Source organism: Haplochromis burtoni, unplaced genomic scaffold (genome assembly GCF_018398535.1).
Source record: "Haplochromis burtoni strain Fernald_Lab_line unplaced genomic scaffold, NCSU_Asbu1 Contig_279, whole genome shotgun sequence".
NCBI classification, from domain to species: domain Eukaryota; kingdom Metazoa; phylum Chordata; class Actinopteri; order Cichliformes; family Cichlidae; genus Haplochromis; species Haplochromis burtoni.
Genome location: NW_024582640.1, coordinates 176,168 through 202,274, shown reverse-complemented (window position 1 = coordinate 202,274; position 26,107 = coordinate 176,168). Strand labels below are relative to the sequence as shown.

Here is a 26,107-nt window from a genome sequence, read left to right as displayed (position 1 = left end):
GCTGCAGTTATTTCGAAAGCATTTTTTATATAAAATGAGGTTTTTTTGAATAAAATCACTTTATTATAAATGTATTTATTAACTTCTGCTCACATCAGACCTTCTCATGAATAATGCACATAGAAATGTTTGATGGTGCTCTACTACTTGTAGAGTGCGGTGTCCAACGGCGGTATGTGGTAGGTTTTTAGTCACGTACACAAGCGCTTTTAAGAAGACCCATTTCAGCCCAGTTTAATTACCACTAACTTTTAAAACTTTTAAAACTCTGGTCATGTTTCTCCCATACTGTGGTATAACCTACAGCACTCCAATCCAAGGTCAAAACCACTTAGTGGACGGTAAAATATTTATGATATAGGGTACGCGTTTAATGGTGGCACCCTTAGCCAACTACTATGTCTCCCCCTCGCTCTGACGTTTTGCTGAGCTCCAGCCGTGTCCTCCAGCCTACAGATGAGCTCTTCCCCCAGGGGCAGGACCACATCGTCCTCTGCCTCTCCTGGATGCTCCCATTGGAGAGCCAGCAGGGGGAATTGAGCGGCTCAGGAGCTGTCCTTAAGCAAGGGGAGGGGTAGATTTATAGCTGGTGATTTATTAAGGCGACAGAGGGAGAGGGAGCAGCAAGTAATCAGAGCAAGACGGCAGGGCAGTGACTCCCTACAAGTTCATGTGCTTGAAAAATTGTGGAGAATAAGGTACACTCGTCAAAGCTCGATACACTCATCCTCTCTTGGCGAGAGGAAAACATCCAGAGTATTTTAGTGGACGAGCCAGACTAAATGATGGGGCTGCCGCAGATAGCTCGTGAAAGTGTGTGTGGCTGTGAGGTTGAGCTCCCAGCCTGTGATTAATCTACCACTGTCTGTCTAATTACCAGCCATGCCCCTCTGTGTTCGCTGGCTCCACCGTAGACGCGCTGACCCACGCCGGAAACTCGGTGCTCCCGATGCAAATTAAAAGCCCTGTAAATATTTGCTTTTAACTCTTGCAGACACATTGTTTCCAATTTTGCGCTTCACTGGTCTGCATCCCTGACACCCCCTCCTTCACAGATGCACACTTTTCTGCCCACCACGGATGCATTTGTGCATACATTTACTGTTGTCAACAAGTTTACCATCAGCCCACACACTCGCTACCTCTTCTGTCTAGCCCTCCTTTCTTTCGTCTTAACCGCATCCTCCCATTGTTTTGCAGTTGGCAGTCTATCAGCCCATTTTTTCCCCCCACTGTCAGACAAGCCTAGTCTCTGTAGGAAGTGAATAAAGAGTATACGGTGGGGAGGAAGGACAATGAACATTGTTTTAAGCTAGAAACATTGGATAAAAACAGTAAACTGGTTTCTTTAGTTTATAAGAAAATATTTTTGGTTTTGCAATGTAATGTAAACCCACAAATCTTTGTTGCTGGTGTAAGCATTATGCATGCACACATGCTGTGAAGCATCTTTGGAAAGTGCTAATCAGCCATGACAATCATGTTGCGTGAGCTAGCCAGTCATTATCAGCTATGGTGGTTAACGTCTGGTTACACTGGTGAAAGAGTGTTCAAAGATCCAAATAGATGAGAATAATCTGGTTTTCTTTATTTAAAGCCAACATTTGAACCTAAACGTGGATTTAGCGAATAGTTGTTTCATTTTATTGACTTATTCATTGATTAGCAGAAAGATCACCTGCATGAAGGAATGATTGTCTAGTTCCACCAGCATCATGTGAGGAATGGTGAGCATGGCAGAAGAAAAATAACTTTACTGTTTTATGTAGACATCAAAGCCTTTGCGTCTCCATGAGCTGAAAAAAAAAATCATTTCCTTGTTTGCTGTAATAGTTTTCCCATTTAGCTGCTGTTAATTTAGTTGATCAGTGTGCTTAACACTCTTAGCTTACAGCGTGCTTTGAATTTGATTCTTTTTGGGAGAAAGGAAGGTAATAAAAAAATGATAAGGGATTGACAGGAAGAAGTGTGAGCGAACGCTTACCTGCCATTCGGGTTTTGCCATTAAGGAGCTCACAGAAAGGCTGTCAGCAGGATGGCAAACATACAGAAACACACATACATGTCCACCCCATCTATTGGTATTAATGTGGCATCTGCTGAGATGAAACGGCACTTTTCTGTTCAGCCACTCAGCATCCACTCTACCGTGCCCTCGCAATTACCTTACAATCAACACGTCAAACTCGCATGGTGCAGATAAAACACACACCAGGGCTGCAGATACACAGATAAACTACAAACACCAGCATATGTTTTTTTCTCAAGGTATATGCACTGATAACCGTGTATTATACCCATGCACACAGTCACAGGGATACATTGGCGTTTCAATATCCAATTTTCCTGTCACAGCCTTGATGTGTTAATTAGCAAATGTGAAAACAAATGAGTTGTGCTGATTCAGAGGCTGTCAGGGTTGACATGATAACGAGCGCGATGCATTTGTGTGCGTGGGCTTGACTTGGCTGCACATTGACAAGGTAAATGTAGTGTATGCGATTTTTCATTTGTGTGTTATAGGCCTACTTTGATTTGTCTCCATTTCTCTCCCAGTCACTTCATATTTTTTCTTTATAACCACAAAACCATTTTAAAACAGTGACTCCTTTTGACCTCTTACAAAAACTTCACTCCCTGAATTCCAGCTAATAGCCAGTACCCTTGGCACAGCAAAGTCGGTTTATTATCTGTCATTAAGTTGAGTCTGGTGAGTGTACTGACAGACTGACTGGAAACACAACACGGAGCTAGAGTTGGTAGGCAATTACAGGGAAGGCAGTGGTGGGCGATTCTGCAGCTGTATTCGAGTAGAATTGGGTGGAATTGGTTTTATTGGGATTTGGATTGTGCTTGGTAAGGTATGTGGCAGAACGGTGATGGATGTGATTGTGAGGCTGTGGTCTCTAGATTTAACAAAGCAGGAGAATTAGAGAAGCTTCCTAGAAGGAGAAATATTGTGGACTGGATAGTGTCTGCATCAGAAACTGGTCAAAGGCACTGGATGCTGAAAGCAGTGATTATAGTTGATTGCGGACAAAGACAGCTGCAGACATCAGCCATAAGCAGTCATTTCTATTTTTCGAAGTCCTGAAGGGCGACGTCCACACAGAGCCTTTTACTGACCATCTCATAATTACATTTCTCAGACCCAAGAAGTCTCTCGCATCACCGTGCATGAATTCTGGCCCACTCTTCTTTAAAACGTTGATTCGGTTCATAGATGTTTGCAATCATTCGTTTATGCATAGTTCTCTTAGGGTTCCCCCACAGCATTCCTGTCAGGTGGAGGTTTGTCTTTCAATGGGCCATTGCAACACCTTGATTCTTTTCTTTTTCAGCCGTTGTTTTGTTGCATGATCCAATTTTCGACTCATTGAGTGCAAGGTGCCCAAGTCCTGTGGCCGCAAAACAAGCCCAAATTACCACCCTTCCACCAACGTGCTTAAATGTTCATATGACGTGTTTGTTTGCCCTGATATGCTGTGTTTCAGTGTGGCCAAACACAAACATTCATTACGGCTGATCTCCACTTTGGGCTCGTTTATCCAAAGCACATTAGTCCAGAAGTCTTCGGGTTTGTTCAGATTCAACTTGTTTAGACTTTTTCTCGTCGTACTCTCATGAACTCCAATATTTAAATACTAACTGAGGTCTGTAGAGTCTGAGATGTAGCTCTTGGATTTTTTGCTAACTGTCTGAGCATTGCATAGTCAGACCTGAGATTAAATTGCTAGGATATCCACTACTGGGAAGATTGCAGCATTGTGTTAACAAACTGTCACATTTGCTCATAATCAATTAATAAAGTGCGTTGAGTAGCAGCACATAGCTCTTATTTACCCTCTTCATTCCTATGGAAAGCGTAAGACTGTACTTAGATTTTAACAGCATTTGGTAGAGTCCAATGAAGGCTTTATTTTTCAACTATTTAACAAGGGTTAAATAGCTTTGCTGCTAATCTCGTGGAATAAACCTTTTTTAAGGTTTATTCTTGTTCTTAAGGCTGTTTTATTTAGCTAAAGTTCTGATATGAATGTTGATGTCTTGTTAAATATCCCAATTGTTTGATCTTTGGGCTGAAGGAAGAACAACACACGGTGTACAAATGCTCAATCAACAATCTCCTTATTCCATACAACACTTTGAGCATAAACGTCCGGACGGGAGATGTGGACAGGAGGGTGTCCGCCAGATCTCGAAGTGTCTGACCGTTTCTCACATTCTTATAGCTTCGGCCTCCCTCCAAACTAAGCATTCACATTCTTTCTCTCTTACGGCGCCTAAGTGAGATGTTCTCTTTGTAATCAGAAAAGGAAGGCCATGATTCTACACAAACAGCATTTCTTATAACTCAGCAGTATAATGCATCATAAAACAGTGTAATGATTTCACAATCTTTAATCCAAGGCATAATGTGGCCTATAGCCGTATAATGATTCAACAGTTCTTTGATTAGAAGTATAAGGTGGCTTAAGATAGTATAATAATCTCACAAAAGTAATTTAGGAACTTTGATATATTTGAATGAAAATTAAAAGTTTTACATTTTTGTTGGCAAGTTTAGTTATCTAAAAGCATCGTTTTGGTATTGGTATTTATGAATTGCGCCGATGGTGCTTGATGCTTTTATTTGATCGTGGTTCCTCTGGCAATCTTTGGATTGCCCTTCTGTTTGTCTCTACCATATTTTGGATTAAGCCTAGATAGTCTTTTGTCCTTGTTTGGCTGGTTACTTGAACAATTTCAGATCTCATCAGACATCCATCGATTCGCTTCCGCTTATCCTTTTCAGGGTCGCGGGGGGCACTGGAGACTATCCCAGCTGTCTTAGGGTGAGAGGATACACCCTGGACAGGTCGCCAGTCTGTCACAGGACTAATACATAGTAGGAGCCAATCGCACTCACATTCACTCCCACATTCACACCTATCAGCAATTTAGTGTTTCCAATTAACGTATCCTGACTCACTGCATGTCTTGGGACTGTGGGAGGAAGCCAGAGTACCTGGAGAGAACCCATGTAAACTCCACACAGACAGGTCCTGGCCTGATGGTGGAATTGAACTGATGGTGGAAGTGAGGCAACAGTGCTAACCACCATGCCACTCACCCTCATCAGACATTTGTTCTCAAATGATCAAAAGCTATATAATGATTAAATAATTCATGAGGAACAACGTATACACAGATCGAGTACACACAAACATTTCCTTTTTGATGTGTAGATGAGTCAGTTACATCCATGACTAATCTTAATCAATTCTTCACCCTGCTTTAGAAACTGTAAAGGAGAACAATTTATTCCTGTTAAGCGTGGTGTAATTTCAATCACACTTACTGATCGCGCTTCAGTCTCCACGAGCAGAGACATGACCTACACGTGGAAGATTAACAGCAGGTTAATTGGGGGAAGGCTCTGTCATAAAAGTGGTGCTGAACACTCCTCCCTGTAATTAAAGATAACAAAAGTAGACTTGCTGTTGAAAACATAAGCACTTAAGTAATTCTTCCCTGAATGTGTGCAGCGAAGCAACTCCCCCACCCCTCATGGCACCAACATCAAAGTGTGGTGTCAGTTTTGAAGCAGAGATAGGCAAAATAAAACACAGTTTGTGGAATGCGATCCCTGCTGAGACTTATAGTAATTAGTCAGAGAGAAAATTGTTCAAACATGTTGGAGAGAACAAAACAATAAAAAGAACACTTGCAAAATCGGATAAAATCTAATTGTCTGTGCAGAGTCTTTATTAGTTTTCTCAATGACAGATTTTCAGATCATGGCTTTTAGTCTTGTATTGGAACTATTTCTACACTAAATCCAAGACTTCACTTGCTTCAAAACACCACCTCACAGTCATTAGTCATGGAAGGAAGGTGGGGTGGTGGCTCACAGAACTTTCTGTTACTGAAAAGAAAAATCACTTCTTTCACATGGAGAGGCTTTATTTGTTTTACTCTTTCTTCTGTCCTCATCGGGGGGATATTTTTCTTAAAGCGGTGATGCATTTGTTGCTAGCTACCTCACAGATGATTTACTTTTTCCAACCATTGCAAAATACACCTACCCTTGTATAAATACCTGGTGGAAATTAAGTTCTCTCTCAGGACAAAGGCAAAGTTAATTGAGCGTTCTGTTGAATGGTGTTGAACAGCGTTCCTGCTGCAACCTCAATAGACGATTGATGGCACTCACACAGTATCATCGAGAATCATCATCTGACCTCACAGTTCTCGTCGTCTTCATGGCGCTTTCATGTCACTTATGCTTTCATTTCTTTAAGTTTCCGATCCATAGCTTTCCTGTTTTTGCACCTTTTTGCCATCTATTCCTTGTCCTGCCTTTGGGTCCACATCAGGGCTTGTCTGGTGATGGTGTTGCCTGGTTTCCTCAGTGTATGGGCTATCCACCTCCATCTTTTTCTTCCTATCTCTTTCTTTACAGATCTTTTATTCGCTTTTCCCCACAGGTCATGCATCTTGATCTTGGTCTTGTTTAATCAGAATGTTGCTGTAATGAGCCATGCACCATGAACCTTCCAACTTAGTAGTGCCTTTCTCTACTTTTAGATAATATTAGCACAACTACTTCCATGCGAGAGGCATCATCTTCTTCATGTCTCATTACTTATCAGTCTATTCCAGGGGTGGGGAACTCCAGGCCTCGAGAGCCGGTGTCCCGCAGGTTTTAGATCTCATCCTGGGTCAACACACCTGAATCAAATGATCAGTTCATTACCAGGCCTCTGGAGAACTTCAAGACATATTGAGGAGGTAATGTAGCCATTTAAATCAGCTGCGTTGGATCAAGGACACATCTAAAACCCGCAGGACACCGGCTCTCGAGGCCTGGAGTTGCCCACCCCTGTTCTGCTCTGTCCTGATTGAATGCACCTAGTCTCGCTGGTCCCTATTAATGCAAGGCTGTAATTTTGCATTGCTTTAGCAATTTAGTAAGCCCTTCCAGTTTGATACATGGTTTGGACTTTCCATGTATTTTAATCCTGGTTGGAGGAAGGATTTTTGGTCCTGTAGTTTCCAAAAACTCCTGACTTTTACTGAATGGCGTGCTTTGGCCTTGGGTTGAAGGTCGTTTTTCCAAATTCAAGCTTCCTTGATGTTCTCCTGTCAATATTTTTGGGTTTTGTGGGATAGGGTTGCCAGCCAACCCTCCTCCTTTCTCATCCAGGCGTGGGAACCACCATGGGGGAGTTGAAATAGAGGAAGCAGTGGGGAAAAAAATCTACAAGGAAAACATTTTTCTCAATCTGTGTCAGTTGTTTCAGCTCAACTGAACATCGTATTATTGCATTATTGTATAGGGTTGTTACCTTACAATACAAATAGACTTGAATTGAATTGAAAAAAGTTGGTGTTCTGTTAAAAAAACAAACAAACAAACAAAAACTAATCCAAACTTAAAAATAAAGATTTTCTAGGTGTCCCACTTGTGGAATACCTCCAATCTGCTAACTGTAAAACAGAATAACATAGAATTGAATTATAAAGATAGTTCCTATCGATGAGACTGCTGTCGACGATCAGCTGTCTAGGTATGGACCAATAACCAATCCAAATATCAGATGCTCTGTTATACGGGATATTTCACATTTCTTTAATCTTTAGTGAACATACATTCTTGACTTGTCAGTTTGTTCCTGTGATTTGTCGTCTTTTAAACACATTTAAATAGTTTTCTTACATCTGCATCGTTCATTGCTTTCTAAGTGTGCCAGTTGAGACGTTAGCTGTTGTTTTTTTCCCTTTCCTTTTAAGTTCTTTTAGCTTAGATGTTGGATAATATCTATCTGATATTCTCCTCGGCAGCTGCTCCTGTCAGATCAGTCACTCCGCTTTCTTCTCCACCTTGCTTAGAAGCATTTAGTCGTCCATTATATGCATATATGCTCACCGTTCACTGCTCAGTTTTCTCTTCTTTGAGGCATTCATTTCTTTTGTAGCCGAAGTGATATCGACTGCACGGAGTAATGGTGATATTTGTTATTGTTATAGCTGTTGGCCTAATGACAACTACATCTATTTGAACCTCGTACCAGGCAGGCATCATTTCACATCAACAGATTAAGCAGCAAAATGATATCACTTACAGACGTATAGGTCAAATGAAAGTGTTTGAGTGGCCGGATCTTTCCAATAGCTGTGATCCTGATTTGCTCAAGCCTGCTCAGTTGATGAATGTGTGGCACAGTGGTGTAAAGGTCACAGTGAGGCTGGAAGGTTGTAATCACAGACTGTGTGTCAAAGATGAACACTATGCTGCCGTTTTGCTGGTGTCAGGAGTCCATATTTTGAAGACTTGTCATTAGGGTTAGGATTACCTGTCACCATCTTCGTTTTCAAGAACCAGAAGGAACCACATTTGGATGATAGGGTGTCTTATTGAGTGTTAGTGTGTGCAGCACAGTATTTATGGCCATATTTTGTCATATAATTTCACCATCAACACCACAAACACTTTTTTCCTAACAGGTTGTAAACATGCTTTTTAATAGGCCATTTGTACACGTGAGTACAGTATGTGGGGAGTGACTCACTTTTGGTGCCAGCCTCAAATGGCCACTCCAGGAAGTGCAGCTTCCACACTGGCGTCATGCTTTCAGCCCTGGAAAACATGCTCTGGAGCTTGATGCCAGACATTTCTCTTCCTGTATTACTGCTCAACAAAAGGCCCACATGTGCATCCAGTAGAAAAATCCTTAACTGTGGAACACGCTGGGATGCAGTTGATTCGCATGTTTTTTTGTGCTGCTCATCTTCGATGATTCAGAATGACACAGACCTGTAACAAAGTATCTTGCGGTAAAGACTGGTTTCGAATTGAAAATTTTTTTTTTTTAATTGCAGCATCATTTGCCTTTCTCATTTAGATTAGAAATAAGTAGGAGATGAAAAAGAAGTGCAGGGGAAGATGAGTTTCCCACTGACAGTCTGCCACGGAGTGGCCTGTGCAGTCTCCCTCAGTCTCACTGCCTCCTGGGAGTTGAGGAAAACATTCTGCTGATGACATGAATCTTGGATGAGTGTGCATCTGTGTGTGAGTGTGAGATAGTGTTGCATGCATACAGAGAAGTACAGTATTCTGGGAGAACCTGTTCATTTAAATCTGCGTCTGTGAGTATGATAGCGTGCGTGCGCCAGTGGCGCCAAAATTCCACACACACATTCCCATGAATATCTTGTGTGTGGCTCTGTTGACATGCTGAACCGTCCTCTCCCCAGTCCACCCCCATTCTCTCTTTCTCTGCTTCATCAATCACTTAAGCTTTCCCACTGCTCATGGCAGAGCTGGACCAATTAAACCCTCTAATTGAGCCAATTAGCAATTAAACACTCAGATGCACCACAAAATTCTGGCGGTCCCCGCAGGCATACTCGTGTCTGCCATGGGCTTGGCCAGGAATTCTGACATACATGTGTCACGAGGTGCAAGTTTTGGGCAAAAAGGAGTCCAGTTGTCCCCCTTCCTGGGCTCATCACGTCCCTGAGAATCTCTCCTCCTTGTGTCACTTTGACTCGAGGCCTCTTGAAGGGCCTCTGCTGACCACAGAGAAGCTTTTCATTAACAGGACCTGTTTCCTCTCCATCCTTATTCTCACCTTTCATCTCCAGTTTGGCTCTCTCGTCATCCCTGCTCCTTTTTCTTTTTTTTCCTTCCCCTCCGACACTCGTCTCTTCGCCGGTCTCTTTTATGTACGTTGGAGGATGAAAGTTTAACAGCAGTGTAGATGGTTATTTTTGATTGTTGGGTGTGTGGGTGAAGGGCTCGTCCCAGACTCTCCGTGGTTTAATTAGAGCGCGCGTCGTGCTGCCCGCTTCTCAGCGAGCAGATACACACCCAGACGCACACACGGGGGGGCGTGGGCAGAACAACAAAGTCCACTCGAAGAGGAACAAAGGCAGGCGGCAATATATTTAGTGTGCACGCGCGGGAACAAACAAAAACAAGGAGAGATTAGAGGCGCTACAGGCCCGCTCGCAATTACCGCTCTCTCTTTTTTAACTTTTTTTTTTTACCACGCATTTCCCCAAAAGCCCGAATATATCCTCTCCAAGAGCTTGTTGTACATAAGAAACTATTATTACATGAATGAGCCTCCTTATTCGTGTTATCTGCTCATCAGCCTATAGACTCTAATTATCTGCCGTCTTGCCTCAAGCCTCTTAAATCCCATACTTTTACATTTTAAATGGCTTTATTGGCAGTGTGAGAGAAAGGGGGAGTGGGGGGGGGAGAAAACAAAAACAGAGGTGGGTACAGGTGATGCAATAATATCCTTAATGATGCCTTTAAAGGGGACAATTACGGTAGGGCGATAAAGCAAAGGGGAGAGTGTGAAAAAAATGCGATAAGAGTGAAAAAGAGTGCGCTAACACTGAGGAGATATCTCACTGTACTCCCAGCGTTACTTACTGCCGGGCCTTGTGTGTCCCGCACCGTTACATAACACCACGCAACAACGTAACTGCAGCCTAATCTCCTCCTCGCCTCGTGCATTTCCTGACTCTGGATCTGTTAGATGAGGATTTGCACATTTCCGCTGTAGATTACATGAATGGCTGTGCACAATGTGGGCTTTCATTCATGTGTGGCTCAGTTAATGCTACGAGTGTGTCTCTGTGTTCTGCGTATAGCCAGAGAGCGCCCCAGCTGGGCTGTTCTAAGCTGCTTACAGGCGCACATTATTGACATTTGACCTTACTGGGCAGTGAAAGGCTCGCCCTAATCTCCAGCTTCTACTCGTCCACCAACGCTGTCTACTGTACTGTCTGTAGTGTTGCCTCCACGAGAACCTCTGAAGCCTCGAGGAATTTAATAACCAGAAATATTGAGGCATCGCTAGCAGCGTTGTTCAGTGGAAACTCGGCAGAGATGCGTGCGTGCTAGCTGCCAGGTTGAGCACGGCCCGCCAGGAGGGATCGTGCCCTCATGCAGGTGCACTGGGACAGCAGGATTTTCATACATAATGAATAGAGAGACATGTAGAAATGTGCACTCAGCAAGGAGCATATATGGGATTATGTTGCAAACGCCAGAGGAAGTAAAAACATGATGTCAGAAATTGCATTTGTGTCATTGTGTTTGTTTTTGTTCTTCCGTCCATGTTGGAGGGAAACATTTTCAGCCTCGTGATGTAACGACTTGAAGTGAAACACGTTGATCGTCACATGAAATGCTCCCAAAATGAACCCTTGTTAGTTTGATCTCCACAACACTGGCTCTGGATTTAGAAAATCTTTCATTTCAGGAAAAAAAAAGAAAAAAGGTCCCTTGGCAACAGCTGAAGGTGAAAAAATGTTGAACTGACAACATTTAATGGAATATATTTCTGTTTCAGATAAGCTTAATCTCTTTTATCTTTTCTTCCTCCCTCCCCCCGCCCCCGCTCTCTCTCTCTTTATCACCGTCCCTTAAATCTCTTCCTTCCTCCCCCCTGCTTCTCTGTCTCATTCTGCAGAATTCATCATCAATCCAATTATCTGGATAATTGAGGACGAATAGGTATGGAACGCAACAGAGCCATGGCTTGGGAAGTGTTTCGGATCACCGTTGCTCAGAATCACCACTGACCTGGCACCCACTCCAAGGTCCAAACCCCTTTATCTGGCACCCAGAGCCCAAAGGACCCTTCTCTCCCAAGCAGCTGCCTTGTCCTCCACTTCACCTTCAGTCAGCGCCCTTAGTCTTGGTCGAGTTTCTAAAAAAGCTCCTTTTTAGTCATTAAGGGTTTTTTACCTTCCAGATTGTTGGATATAATCCACTTTTGCTCATAAAGAGAGACGTTTTCCCAAACTGACTAAAAGCAGGTGGCTGAATGGTATGAACTCAGTCATGAAGCCCCTTCCATTCTTTATAAATAGACAGAGTCGGCGGAGTTTGTCGTCCAGGACAAGCCACCTCAGCCTTATGACAGACTGGTGCCTCATGAGCATCCTAGGCCTCATTCTGCTCTTCAGTCTAGCCTCGAGCCAGAAGATGGATCCTTCTAAACACCCTATCGTGACCACTAACTATGGGAAGCTCAGAGGCATCAAGAAGGACTTGAACAATGAGATTCTTGGCCCTGTGGAGCAGTACCTGGGTGTGCCCTACGCCACGGCGCCCATCGGCGATCGCCGCTTTCAGCCACCTGAGGCCCCGGGATCCTGGCAGGAGATCCGCAACGCCACCCTCTTTGCCCCTGTGTGCCCTCAAAATGTTCACGGTGTACTGCCGGAGATAATGCTACCCGTGTGGTTCACAGACAACCTGGATGTGGCGGCCGGTTACATCCAGAACCAGAGCGAGGATTGCCTCTACCTCAATGTCTACGTGCCGACGGAGGATGGTGAGTGGGGACAGGGTGAAATGAAGGGTTGGTGGATGTGGGACTTTGATGGGTAACATTTAGCACAGGGAATAGGTGGACTTTTCACTAAGCTCCAAACCCTTTAGTTACTATTACCGTACCGTTCTTGTTGAATTTTCCATGCTCACACAGCAGGCACACAGTTACTGCTGTACATGTGTTTTTTAAGTCTGCAACATCAGGTTCTTGGTAGAAAAAGCCGACTCATCTTTTTGTCTGGCTGCCAAATAGAAGATTATATGTGAAGTTTGTTGTTTGATTGAGGATAACTGACAGATTGTTTTAGTGTTTGCAACCAACACCTTTTAGCTTGTAGCTTTAGTAAAGTCAGTAAAGCTCCAGGCACAAACAGCCGCACCATGTAGAAGTCTTTTCCGTTGTTAAATCTATTTTTATATTTATATATTTTCTTAAATATATTTTAGAAACTACTTTTTGGTTTTTTTGGTTGTGTGTTTTTTCCATCTGACTGATAGATCCAGGATTGCTTGCTAGGCAACAGTACCCTCACCTATTCAGTCTTTAAGTGATGACGTATGAATCCTGCTTCTGGGCCCAAACTACTCTGTGTTTCATCAGGCTGCTGTGTTTTTAACATGTTTTACTGCTTTATATCTTGGTGTATTTAATCTCAACAAGCCCCTAAAAACACTCACTGTCGGCTTCTCTCGGTTTTTATTACCACTATTAATTTCAAAGCTCAGTTTTTAAAACCTTATGATGTAACTACAGCCCAGCCCATGCGGCAGTATATGAATGACTAACCTCGCATTGTGGATGGATTATCTCAGTTGTTCTCCTGACTAAAGTTTGGTCCGTTTACAGCATCCTGCCATGCGATTGCATTTGTCCCTGACCATCGGGAACCCTCACGTTAACTTTTATCAAGTGGAAAAAAGTTAGCGTTGATCCTCCAGCTTCACTGTGTTTATATTATGCTAACATAGCTGTGTCGCTAGCGATCACATAGCACATCATTATATACCAGCTAGCCAAACTTCAGTAACCCTGCAAACGTCACTGCTGTTTAGTTTTCTGTCTTGACTTATGTTGGAAGTGATAGCAGAGCTGTACGTTTTAATTAGTTTCAAAAATCTCTCAGTCAGAACATGCAATATTATGTTTAGGCGGAAACTAGCGAGCTAACTCTCTGCTAACTTCTAACTCTTTTAAAGTTAATAAATTCTGTTTTCATGGATACCTGGATGTTAAACGTAATTGTTATACCCGGTAGAGCAGCAACGCTGATCATTTTATTAAGAATTTAGACAGTTTTTAACTCTCAGTGATGCCGCAGGGATCATTTGACTTATGGACCTGCAGCGGAGTTTGGGCCCAGACACGGCTAATGACGTCAGACTTAAAGACCAGATAGTTCAAAAGTTCAGCTGCTGATAATCAGCCCATGCATCCTCGATATCATTTTACATTAATCTGTCGTCCTGTTGGCTTCAGCCTCATGTTCTTGGACTTCAGCCGGCTGCAGCAGCCTTGATCTTTGTGATCTTGTGCGAGCTGGAGAGCCACTCGGACCAGAACCTCAAGTAGGCAGAGAACTGGTTCATGAGCTGCTGCACTGAGACGGTGGAGTTGACATTTGACCTCAGGACGAGAGACTAAGCAGAGGACTGGCTGAGCATTGCTTGAGAGTCACAAAGAAGGCCCAATTATAGGTGAAGAGAAGCACCTTCATCTGCCAATAATCTGTGCCCCCCCACACCACCATAGATATACAGTTAAAGCAAGAAATATCTCTTCCAGTATTGTTAGCTTGCCCTGGTGTTAAGTTCAGACTCATGTTTCAGTCTAACCTAACTTCTGACTTGCTTTGAATACACTTAGTTACATTTGAAGAAGCAAATGATGATGAAGTGATGATTTATCTGTTTAGAGGAGGGGCTTAGTGAACAGTCACTCTTTACAGGGATAGTCTGAGTGGTTCTATAAAGGTTATTAGTTAAGCTAATATTTCATACCAACCTTGCACATAATGTAGATGACGACTGTTAGTTTTAGGATTATGCTTGCGTCTGGGTTGGACTTATATAAAATAAACAATATAAAACTCCACAGAGAATCAAAAATCATTTCAACTACCACTTTGCTGTTTTTATGGTACCTCCAATTCTGTGTGTTATAAAACAAAAAGGCCAGGACTGGAGCAGCTTTATGAGAAAAGGGATTAGGTGACTTTTGACTTTACTTTTTTTTCCAGTCAAGAACTTTCTTCTCTCAACTCAGATCAAACTGTGGACATTTTTGTCAGTCTAAGGACTATTTGGTGTACGAGCAATAAGGGGGAAAGATTTCCATCTCATCGGCAGGTGTGACATGAAAAGTGGAGACTCCCGTCACCTCCCTTCCTCTCCTTGCCGAGGATATTGTGCTTCACATTTTTGTCTTTCATTTCTATATCTCGAGTAAAAGCTGCACAGCTTCCCAACACCTTTTTATAGAGACAAAGTGGTAAGCATTTTGGGTTTTGCTTGGAAAAGAAAATAAGACCTGAAAGCTAACTGGACGCTTTCCAAAGAGGAATGAAGTGTTGCTAAAGATCTGTATTGAGGCTAAAAAAAGAATACTCCATGATGTAGCTTGACAGTGTCTGTGTGTGTCTTTTTCACCAACACTTTTAAGTCTCCCTCTTTGCCCGTCCATCAGAACTTCTTTCAATTTCTTTTTTTTACCCACCTCGCAGTTCAAAAACATTCCTTCCGCCTCTCCACTGCAGCACCGCAGCCTCAGCCCTCGACACCCCATCATTGCCACTTATGGCTCCGCGGGCAAATTTAGAGCATTATACATCAGGTTTCACTTTTTTTTTCCCTGAGATGTGCGATGTGGAAATGGAAATGTCATAACTCTGAAACATATAAACACTCGCTCACATTCTCCCGTGCAGCGCGCCTTCTGCAAATGTCACACAGTTGCTGAACATCTCCCCACAGTGACCTTCATTCATCAATGTGAAAAATCAGCAGAGCGCCCGGCGGCGTCGGTGTACCACACGGTCACTGTTTGTAAGGTGCGTCCAGGTTAGAAAGACATTATCCCAGCAAATACCCACCCGGTGCACGTGCCATAATTTAAGTGTGGAAAAAAAGAACTGCAGATCCATATGAGCTCGCTTCACCCCCTCCCCCGCCCGTCCTCCATCATCACTGCTGTTATATTTACTGTGGTCGAGTCAGGCATGACATTGCTAGCCTCAGCAATCTCTAGCAGCCCTGGGGTTGCCGTTGTCTTTGCTCCTCTGCCTTTTCTCCCTCTTTGGTTTCCAAATCATTTGTTACACATGCAATGGAGGAGATGGAAGGAAACGAGGAAAGGAGGATAAAAAACAAGGAGAGGAGACTAGGGCTAGAGATTTTTTTAGCTTATATGCATTTTCTCTTGCCACACCACGTCTGTCACTGTCTTTCTTCTTACTTTTAAAACATGAATTCTGCGTCTCCTGAGAGTTTTGTACTTGTATCCTTTCACAGGGCAACCCTAAAGACAGAATCCTTAAAAAAACTCTGGTTTTAAGTGGATTAAGTTGGCAGAATTACGTCTTAATGCTGCCGTCGGTGCAAGTAGGAGAAAGTGGGACACTGACATGAATGTGTGTTTGTTCATAGATAAACAAATATGCTAACATTTGGCGCGTACTCGTGGCTCTTTAATTAATATTTAAGTGCTTAGTAAGTTGCAAAGCTAGCCATGTGTTGTCATTTCTTTCATTCATCCCATGGCGCTCCTGAATAAACATGCTGCTGAATGTGTCAGTCTTTTAGAAAGAAACAAAATCAAGAAATGAAACAAATTGAAAGAAAGAATGAAAAATGACACTTTTTAATATTTGATTAAAGACAGCTTCATCTAATTTAGTAATTTCATATCACATTCTTTGACTATATGAATAGTTTTGAGCAGAAAATGTTAATCACTGAATGGGTTTTCATGTTTTCTAAACACATTAAATAACTTATTGTGTATATATTGCTACAGAAAAGACGCATTGCAGCACCTTTTGGATTTAAATATAGAGACTACATTTCTATCCAACACATGGTGGCCTCAGGGAGGCACGGCAACGACCCAAAACATACAGCCAGAACGATAAAGAACAAGAAGGCAAGCCACTCTCTGGAGGTATTTACTGTTAAGGAAATATTGTATTATTTTAGTTTGTATATATTTGTTTGGTTTATTTGTTCTTTTAAAAGAACATTAAGTTGGTGGTGCAGTAAAGTCAGTCAGATAAGGGAAGCATGACGGATGTTTGCTTTGATTACACAGACATTATGTAGGAGTGGGTTAATGGGTAATAGGTATTGATGTGTAAATAGCTTGAGCTTATTATAGAACACTGTACTACAGTATATTTCCAAGTAGGCCATTCGTTCTCATGCTTTATTTAAAGATGTGACACACTTTGGGTTCAGCTTAAAAGAAAGGCAGATGTAAAATGTAAAATTGAGGTCAGAGGTCAAATGTAACATGCCATTGGATGCAGACTATAATATAAGATTTCCTGATCCTGATAGACCTGTATCAAAGAAAGTATAATTTGAAGCAAAGCTAACAATTTATGAGCTTATTTGCATTTGAAGATGAGGTCAAAGGTCAGATGTGTTTAGAATGTCTTAATGTCACTTCCTGTATACCTGTATGTTGAAAGTACAAACAATGGCAGTAAGACTCTTCATTTCAAACAGCTCTATATAGCATTTATTATCATCTTGACCTTTTAGGCTAACCTGTTGACCTTGAAGGAGAGGTCAGAGGTCAAATGTGACATGATATCTTAAATCTTAAACCACAATTGTAATAGACCTAGTTTCAAAGTTATACGGCTTTCTGTCAATTTTTGTCCAATAAATCATAAAGTTGACCTTGAAGACCTTGAACTGGAAGCCAGGTTTTGATGGATGATTAACATGACCGCACTCTGCACCCCTACCAAGTTTTCTCAGAATTCCTTCAAGTTATCATGTTTACAGGCAGAATGATGGCATGCATGCAGATACTACAAAATAATAACCTCCTTAGTGGAAGTAATTATTTTTAGCAACAAGAAAAACAAAAATGCACGTAGTCCATCAAACCATCATGGAGTCAGTTAGAGAAATTAAATGAAGAACCAGAGGAGAGCCGAATCCTTAAAAACGGGGTGAGTTTTCCAAGTTGTTTGGAACAAGCTACCTGCAAAGTACCTTTAAAGAAGAATTCGAAACATTCTCAACTGCTTTAAGTGGTTTTTAAACAAAGCCGTCCAACATTCATAAGAATTAAGATCTGCTGTGGTTTCCATTTATTAGTACCTCTGAAGGAATAAAATGACCACTAGGTTATAACAAAGGCTTTGCAGTGCAGAAGTAGTCCAGTGAGGGTTTATGGACTCAGTCTTGGTTTTTGCGTCTGGCAGGTAGTTTCCTCATCAACTGCTGGGAGGCAGGAGCTCCACTGGTACTCCTGCAGATGATATCCCATAAATCATAGCGAGAGGTTTTCATCTCACTCCTGCAGAGTCACGCTGGATCGATGGATGAGGCGAGGGGAGGACCGGCAGCCGATGCCGCCTCAGGCTCACAGACAGATCACATGCTTCTCTCAGCAGTCGGCTGCTGTTAACACAGAGCAAGCCTTCATGGTGAATAAGTTGGAGTAGCTGGACTCAGCAGCCCACAAATGGAAACTCGTTATAAATGTTTACCGGCATACACAATCCATTATGGCTATGCTTTGTGGAGTTAGACACAGAGAATAAAGAAACCATCGCTTTGAAGTCAGCAGCAGGAAGTTTTTTAAAGAAAGTTTGTCCCATCATTGTACCCACAACACCTGCAAAAGCCTAAATTGACAACTGAAGCTGGAGTCACTTGCTGCATTTGTTTCCGTTTCAGCTTTTTAGCACTTTGATCTTTTTGAAGAAAAATGTATATTTTGCCTTGAGCTGCAGCCTGTTTCAGCCCCAGATGTGACTGTTTCAGTAGCATGTAGCTGCTCAGGACCAGACATCTTAAAACCTTTTAGCATCTCCACTCAGAAAAGGAATGGGTGGTTGTTACGTTTACAAAAGTCTAAAAAATTTTTAATTTTAACAAAATAGTTTCATGTTTCTATGGTCAACATATTTTAATCATGTAGGATCTGTATGAAGCAATTCAACAACTTAATTTGTTCTTGTTGAGATGACATGATACAATCTAGTAAGAGTGGTTAGTTGTCTGGGCTCAGGAAATTCCCAAATTCACACGAGATTTGAAACTGCAGGAAAATCACTGGAGTCATAAGAGACACACACCACACGTGTGCTGTTGCTGTTTATTGTGGTTTAACCTGTCGAGGACAAAATGTAAAGAAAATTCAAGCTGTGTAATCATAGCTGTCCTACTTTTGTTAAGTAAGTGGACTGACAGCTTGGTGGCGTGGTGGTTAGCACTACTGCCTCACAGCAAGAAGGGTTCAAATCCATAATCTGACTAGTTGGCAGTGGGTTCTCCCAGGGTGTTATGGTTTCCTCCCACAGTTAAAAGTCATGCACTTATTGGGGTTAGGTTAACTGGTGATTATAAATTACCCATGAGTTGGTTGTCTCTGCGTGTTAGCCCTGGAGACCTGTCCAGGGAGTACCCTGTCTCTTACCCTATCACATCTGGGATAGGCCCCAGCCCCCGTGCCACCCTGGTAAAGATACAAGGATGGGTGGACTGGAGGTTTTGTAAATCCATTAAGATTTTATGTTTCTTTGACTTTGTTGAGAAAATTGTGAAGGATTAAAATATTCCATGAGCTCTGCTTACTTTATCTAAACATGTTTCAATCACCTTATCAACACAAAATGCACAGGCTTATTGAATGTGAATATGTGAATGTCGAGTTAACTCAGTTGTTTAAGTTGCTGCCAAAGCAAAAACTACTGAATTAAGTAAATCCAACATGTTCTTTTTTCCAGTGTCCACATCAGTGGCATCTGATCTAAGGTTAGCAGTAGGGCTTGTGTTAGGATGCAATGAATATGTGAGACTTTGTCTTCTAGTTTCTGAAAGTTGGCCATTTAACAAATAGTTAAAAACAAAACACACCCTAGACGAGCTTCTGGTGGAGGTTTATGATCTAGGACAGTGATGCCAAACTTTTTTATGTTGGTGTGAAATTATGAATTAAAAATGAATCGCCATGGGGGAGGTGTTCATTAGAAGGAAACAGTTGTAAAACTGAGAAGTCCAAAATGTACGCCTTCTTCAATCCTGGCCCGTGGGATTTATGTTTGACACCCTTGGGGTATTTTTTCTAGCACAGTTTTTGCCCTGAAATAACAAATGCAACACCTCACATGTGCTCACACTATTACATATTACCCCCATCTATGTGACAGTTCCTCACCAGCTTAGAGGTGTTGCTTTCAGCTCACCTTTATTCAGAGAGGCTGCAGTATGAATTAGCACTCCTCACAAGCTCGGTCAGTTTCACAAAAACTGCAATCAAGAATGTGAGCGCTGAAAGGGAGCACTGTGGAAACAGTTAAAGACTCACATGAATTAGTTATGAAATTCTTACATCCTACATTCATGTATTGCTATCAGTGATAAATAACTGTATGGATAAACATGAGACAAACTCCACTGCTCCCACAAGAACGCTACTGGTGGTAGGCTGGGGTTAAATCCCAATAAGCTGTTACAAAAGTGCCTTTAAAGCTGTTCAATTAGTCCCTTCCAAGTGGGTATACGTCAGTTTTGCCAGAGAACCCTTTGGGATTTGAACCGCTAACCTCAGCGTTGTCAGTGCTGTGCCTTTTTGGCAGAGCTGCACGGTGCATGCTGGGGGCCTTATAAATTATTACATCCGATGCTTCATCTATCTCCATGCATCAAGCTCAAGCTCCCACATCTCCCCATTCTGCAGTATTTCAATTTTCTGAGGAGATTCATCAAGAAGGGTTCAATACTAATACAATAATGCACACGGTGGCCGAGCGCCCCTCTGCAGCATCGTCAAAAGGCTAGAGATGCATAAATAAGAGATAAAAACAAACAGATAAATAATGGGAAAAAGTGAGAGAAGTGCCAGCGTGCAGCGGTAGATGTAGGATAGATATTGCTTCTGATGCCAGAAAAACCTTGATTATTCTGCTCCATCTCTTTCTTTATGTCACCTCTCCCCCCTCCTTACCCTGGTTGATACCCTCTAAAGAACAAAAATGGGAGAGAAAAGGGGATTATAGGAGGGGAAATAGATCACTATCTTTCTGCAGGCAGAATACACTTCCCCTAGAATGAAAAATTGCTGTTACATACAGTATGGGCGCCTGTAACCCTCTGCAGATGAAATATCCACTGTCTTTCTCGCTCACACACACTTGACAAAAGTTTTCTTTGATGTGAGGGTACGCTTGCCAGAACCGAAAGACAAACCAGAGGCTTAAATAAAAAGACAAGGATCCAATGAGAGCAGAGTTAGATTTTAAGCCAGGCATCTTGAGGTGGTTGTTGTATTGTCAAAGATGGAGGTTAGAACAGAAGGCCTCATCCAGCCTGTGGTCTAGCCCTTACAAACCAAATCTGACATCTTTGCTTTTTTCTTTTTTGCCTCCTCTCATGTTTCACCTTCCCGTTCTCCCGCTCAGTCTGCTCCCCTCTGCTCTGTTCTCTGTCCTGAGGCACGGTGGTGCAGACAACGAATGGTCTGCTCGGTCAAAGGCTGTATCTTACACTTAGGTGGCGAGGGCAAAAGAATCAGCCTGGGTCAGTCGCTGCCTTTCAGTTGTTCCCATCATCCATGTAGGATCGCAAAACACACAGGACCACACGGCTGGTTGTTGAAAAATCTGAAGACTAGTTCCTCAAGTTCCAAATCTGGTCTCACAAGTGGATTAAAAAGTTATATTTGTGAAGTCACTCTTGTGTATGTGTTGTGTTGCCTGCCTGTATGTGTATTGACAGTCAGGAGGTGGATATAGGGTGCAGAGTTGTAGGGTGATAATGCTGCGAATGCAGATGCTAAAAAGTAGGCATATAAGTCAGGAACGTTTGTATTTCTAACTGTTGAGTTAAAGTACAGAAGCGGGGCTTAAAGAGATTGGCAGGAGTAAACAGTAATGTGTGACATGTATCTGACTTGACGTTAAGCCAGAATAATCAGATTACATTTACCCTTAGGAAGTGATAAAAACTCTCAGATGAGCGGCAAAAACATTTTCTATACTAAAAGATGAACTCTAGATTCCTTTGATGTAGTACCTCTGGTTATATGCCTAGGTTTTTAATTTTGATTTTAATGTGGGAGCTTATGAAATAATTGACATTTACATGACAAAAAGCATCAACTTGTCGGCAAGGAAACCGCAAACGATCTCCGCGGAGGGCTAAGGGTTGTCTCATTTTTGATATTTGCAAAAATCTGAAGACAGTAACATCACTCTTTGCTACACTGTCAAGTACTTTATGTGACATGAGCTGAGAGGAAGAGGAGCAGATTTTTAAATTGCTGACTGCTAAGCTGGTGTAGCTTGTGGGTTTGATGGACTGTTGAAAGAGAGGAAAGGTTATTAGAAATGTGTCCAGAACTACTTAGGCTAACATATCTTACAAGACAAATCTGCACAGAAAAAGTGTAGAGTTGGTGGGAAAAGCATGAGAAAAGAAAGGGGCGTCTGCCGGAAACAGAGAGGGTCTGTCAAAAAAGTATCATCTTTTCACTGGGTTTTATGTGATGGATTGTTACTTTCAAATCGTGTGGGCTGCAGTTGGGTAGTATATTATCTGTAAAACTGCACCTTGTGTGTGGGATGCAGTCCAGTACCATAATTGGTTGTGGTTTGAAAAAGTTTGAAATCAAAGTCTAAAATTTTACTTCAGTAAGTCGATGCAGTTGGCAGCTCAGCAGACATGAATTTATTTGAATGTGTAGTGTACATTTATCAAATTTCTGCCCACCACTTGTTGATTTTTCTGGTGTTAAAAAAAAACAGTTTGACAGCATCATATATTACAAGGTGTTATATCACAAAGTTGATTTAAAATACAAAAACAGTTAAAAATACTAAGCTTTTCTTAGCGTGCTATGGCCACACTGAGCAAACTTTTAGCGAAAGCAAAGGCAGCGTCACCTGCAGTTCATTAAAAGTGGGGTTTCATTACTGTAACGTGTTTATTTACCACATCATAATATTGATCAATAACTAAAATGGTTCTGAAGTTAATAAAAAACATAAATTGGAGGAGAACTGTTAAATATAGAAGATGAAGTCTGTAAGAACCTTTTATTAGCTGCAGCTAGCCATTTAAGCTAATATTCACTTAGTTTGCTCTTTGGATAAAAAAACAAAAAACGTTGAGCGCTTCAGTTGTTATAATTGTCACAAGTGAACATACAGTTATTCATATTTGACTCGGGTTTATTGCACTGTCCACTTGCTTTTGTTAAATTTAGTGCAAAGCAGGTGAGAGCTGCTAATGTTATTAAAAACCTCAATAAAGATGACAATTTAATATAGTTATTAACGTACTGCTAGTCCACCTTTTATATTTTGTTAAAGGAACTCTTTGGCGTCTAGCACATTAGGCTTTCTTCACTGCTGGTGTAGCTGGTAGGCTAATTAGCAAGATAAGCTAATGATTCCAGTTTTGACTGTGTAAAAGATGCCAGTAGCCACAGTGGCCTCACCCACTGGTTTGTGGGCACATGTTTTGAGGTTTAAACGTTTGTCTTTTGGCCATGGCTATCTTGGTGTTTTGAATAAAGGTCTCCACCATTAGCTAGCTAGCTTTGTTTGAAAGGTGAAGCTATTTCAAGTCACTGTTATTTTTAATTAACATAAAAACAAAACAAGCTAAACCCATTTACTTTACTTACTGGAGAAACTGAAGTGTCAATTCACTTTGTGTGTTTGTTTGTTTTTTTTGTTTATTTCTGCTGTAAAATTATTGAGAATCTTTAAGATTGACTGATTTTTAGAGCAGTCTTGAAGTAGCCAGCTGAAGACCTGCAGTTTGGCTTCCTGTTTTTCAGTCCTGGGTTAAAGCAGTGAAACTCCCTTGTGCTTCATGATTTTGAACAAACACACCTCCCTCCATTTCGGTAAGCCTCTTGAGTAAGCTGAGAAGCAATGGTGTAGTTAGCGAGGGACGCCGGAATGAAGAGAGGGTGAGAAACAGGGAAAGAGAGCGATTCAAGGAGTACAGACTTTAGATTGAAGTCATGTGAAGGAAGGAATAGAGGCGAAGGAGGGGATGGAGGGATTGTCTTGGCAACCGTCTACTAGTTCCTATGTCTTCCTGTCAGAGTGTGCATCAAAGACTGCATGCATTTTGCCTTTCTGCTCGGCTCTGAATGAAGGAATTAGCAGCAGCTCAGTTCCTGCTATTTATAGCTTGTAATAGAGAGAGAATGAAAGGGAATGTGTGCATGGATGTTTGTGCTGTGTATGCATGTTCATGCACTTCACATGATCCCAACAATCTGCTGTGTGTTTTTAAATGTTTTGTTGCATTCGTGTGGGTCATTGATTTGATCGACTCTCCTGTCCTTCCTCCATCTTGCTGTTTTTCTGTCATTATGGTTGCCCTCCTCTCCTGTCCTCTCCCAGCATTACTACATCGTTCCTCTTTTCACTTCACATTCCCACCATTTTACCTCCCTGCTGCCTTCCCTCCTTCCTCGCTCTCTCTCTTCAGCCCCCCCACATCCTCCTTGCATTTCTCACAGCTTCCCAGTCATCACCATATGCTTTGGATGAGCAATGAAGGCAGAAATAGGATTTAGCAGTAGACAGTCCATTTAAATGATCTTTTTAGCCGCAGGAGAGTGAATTGACTTTACAACAGTACTTAAATATTAAGCTCTCGGGCTTTGACTATCCATGTTCTTTTGGCTTGGCTTCTGTAGCAGCGCTCCAGCACAATCTGGGATATCATCTGAATTAACTCGGGGATTGATGGAGTGCATTTAATGTGATTTGATGAAGTCTAATATTCTGTGTCTTATCAATTAGACATTCCCTGTGATAACACGCTCGCTCCCACACGTGTGCCTTTTGTAGGTTTAAAACCCCCAAATACTCGATAAGCTGTTCCTTCCAGTGGCGCTTCTTCAAAGTGAAAAATGTCCACCTGTTCAAAAAATGTTTTTATCTTTTATTATTTTTAATTATTTATTTTTTAAAAGAAACAAAAAAGTAACCTCGTGTTGGTAATGCATTGTTTTAAAGCTGCTTGTTTTAAAGCCACATGTAATGATATCTCCTTTTTATTTAAATATTATTTTACCAGGCCACTTTATTAATAGCTTCCTAGTTCCTCACTTCCTACCTTCCTAGTATATTATCTGTCTAGGAAAACCCATAATGCATTTGCTTGTGGACAATCCCAGTCCATGGTCCCAGTCTATTTTGTGCAGTCACTGCTAGCAGGGTAGCTGTGGGCCTCTCCCACCTTATAGTCGCTGTTGCCTGAGATGTATTCAGCAGCTGATGTCAATAGCCAGCGTTCCTCTGTAAAGCACAACTTGCAGCCGGAGGAGAACTGTGCTGATCTCAGTGAGGCTACAGAGGAAAACAAGGATTGCCCTCTCGTGCTGCAGTCGAACACAGCGGGGTTAGAATTCATCCGCAGGAAGGAAGACTCGCTGGAGGAGCAACTGATTACTTTTCTTAGCTTGTTAAAATGTCACAAAGCAGGAACAAAAATACTTCCAGAGAAGAAGCGTATACATTTAAAGTCTTTTTATGAAGTGCTTCTCACTTCATCCTGTTTTCATTTGTGTCACGATAAGCGTCTGGCTACTAAAACGTCAGATACTGGTTGATGAAAACTGGAACACAAGTAAATATTAAACTTAAACCAAGCAAATGGTAAAAAAAATCCTGCGTGCACGCGAACATATCCACAGCTTTGTATCTCTGGGATAACGCCATGAGTAAGCCACTTTATACTGTTAGGATTCTGAAGCTGTGTTTTTCTGGCACAGCCTCAACACAGCTCAGATTTTGTGTAACGTATAGCGGGAGAGAACAGTCATAAATCGCCGCACACTTCGCAGTATATTTGCCTTTTATAATTAATCCTCCGGTTTATTGATATCGTTCACATTTTGAGCAGCTGAGTCAGGCATTTCGGGGCAGCACGGTCAGCTGCCCTGTTACCATGATGTTGATGAGACCAACAGTGTTGGGAAATTACTCAGCAACGCTGTGAAACAGAGATAAGCTCAGAGTACAGAAGAGGAGTAGTGTCCTGCTGAAGGATTTTATTGAATGGCAGCACAGAAACGAGTGAAACTGATCCCAAACTTTCTGGTTATAATTAGTCGATTTGATCCCTTTGTGCTTGGTGTTTACTGTGTTTTTACTTGTAATGGAAGCGAATCATGATAAAACCTTATTCAGGCTGAGCACAGATCTGATCTACCTCTTTTTTAGGTGTCCCTGGAAATTAGAAACAGATCGTGTTCTCAGACTGAAAGCGCACTGCAAGTGTTAATAAAGTAACCTTGAGAAAAGAAGATATAGGAAGATCAAAGAGCCCAGCAACCTGTGAGGCATACAGCAAGAAGAAGAATTCAGCTGTCTGAGGATTAATAATGGCTGCAGTTTGCCTCAAGGCTTAGCTACTGAAGATGCACATGTATGCAAACAGACACACACACAGTCACAGACTTGTTGGTGCATATACACATTTAGTCACACTGCTCACTGTGCACTAAGAGGTATGTTACTGCCTCCTATCCGCTCCTCTCTCTCTCTCTCCTTTTTG

The 26,107-nt window shown here is 41.9% G+C and overlaps 1 protein-coding gene across 2 annotated transcripts in view; it reads left to right on the top strand.

Moving 5' to 3' along the window:
• Positions 1–26,107, top strand: part of nlgn2a (neuroligin 2a) — a 242,658-nt gene that overhangs the window by 76,930 nt on the left and 139,621 nt on the right. For both annotated transcript variants that reach the window (XM_042227759.1, XM_042227760.1), the window contains one exon: positions 11,478–12,347. In XM_042227759.1, the coding sequence (XP_042083693.1) occupies positions 11,840–12,347 (508 nt within the window). In that variant the 5' untranslated portion in view covers positions 11,478–11,839. The remainder of the gene's footprint in view (positions 1–11,477; positions 12,348–26,107) is intronic.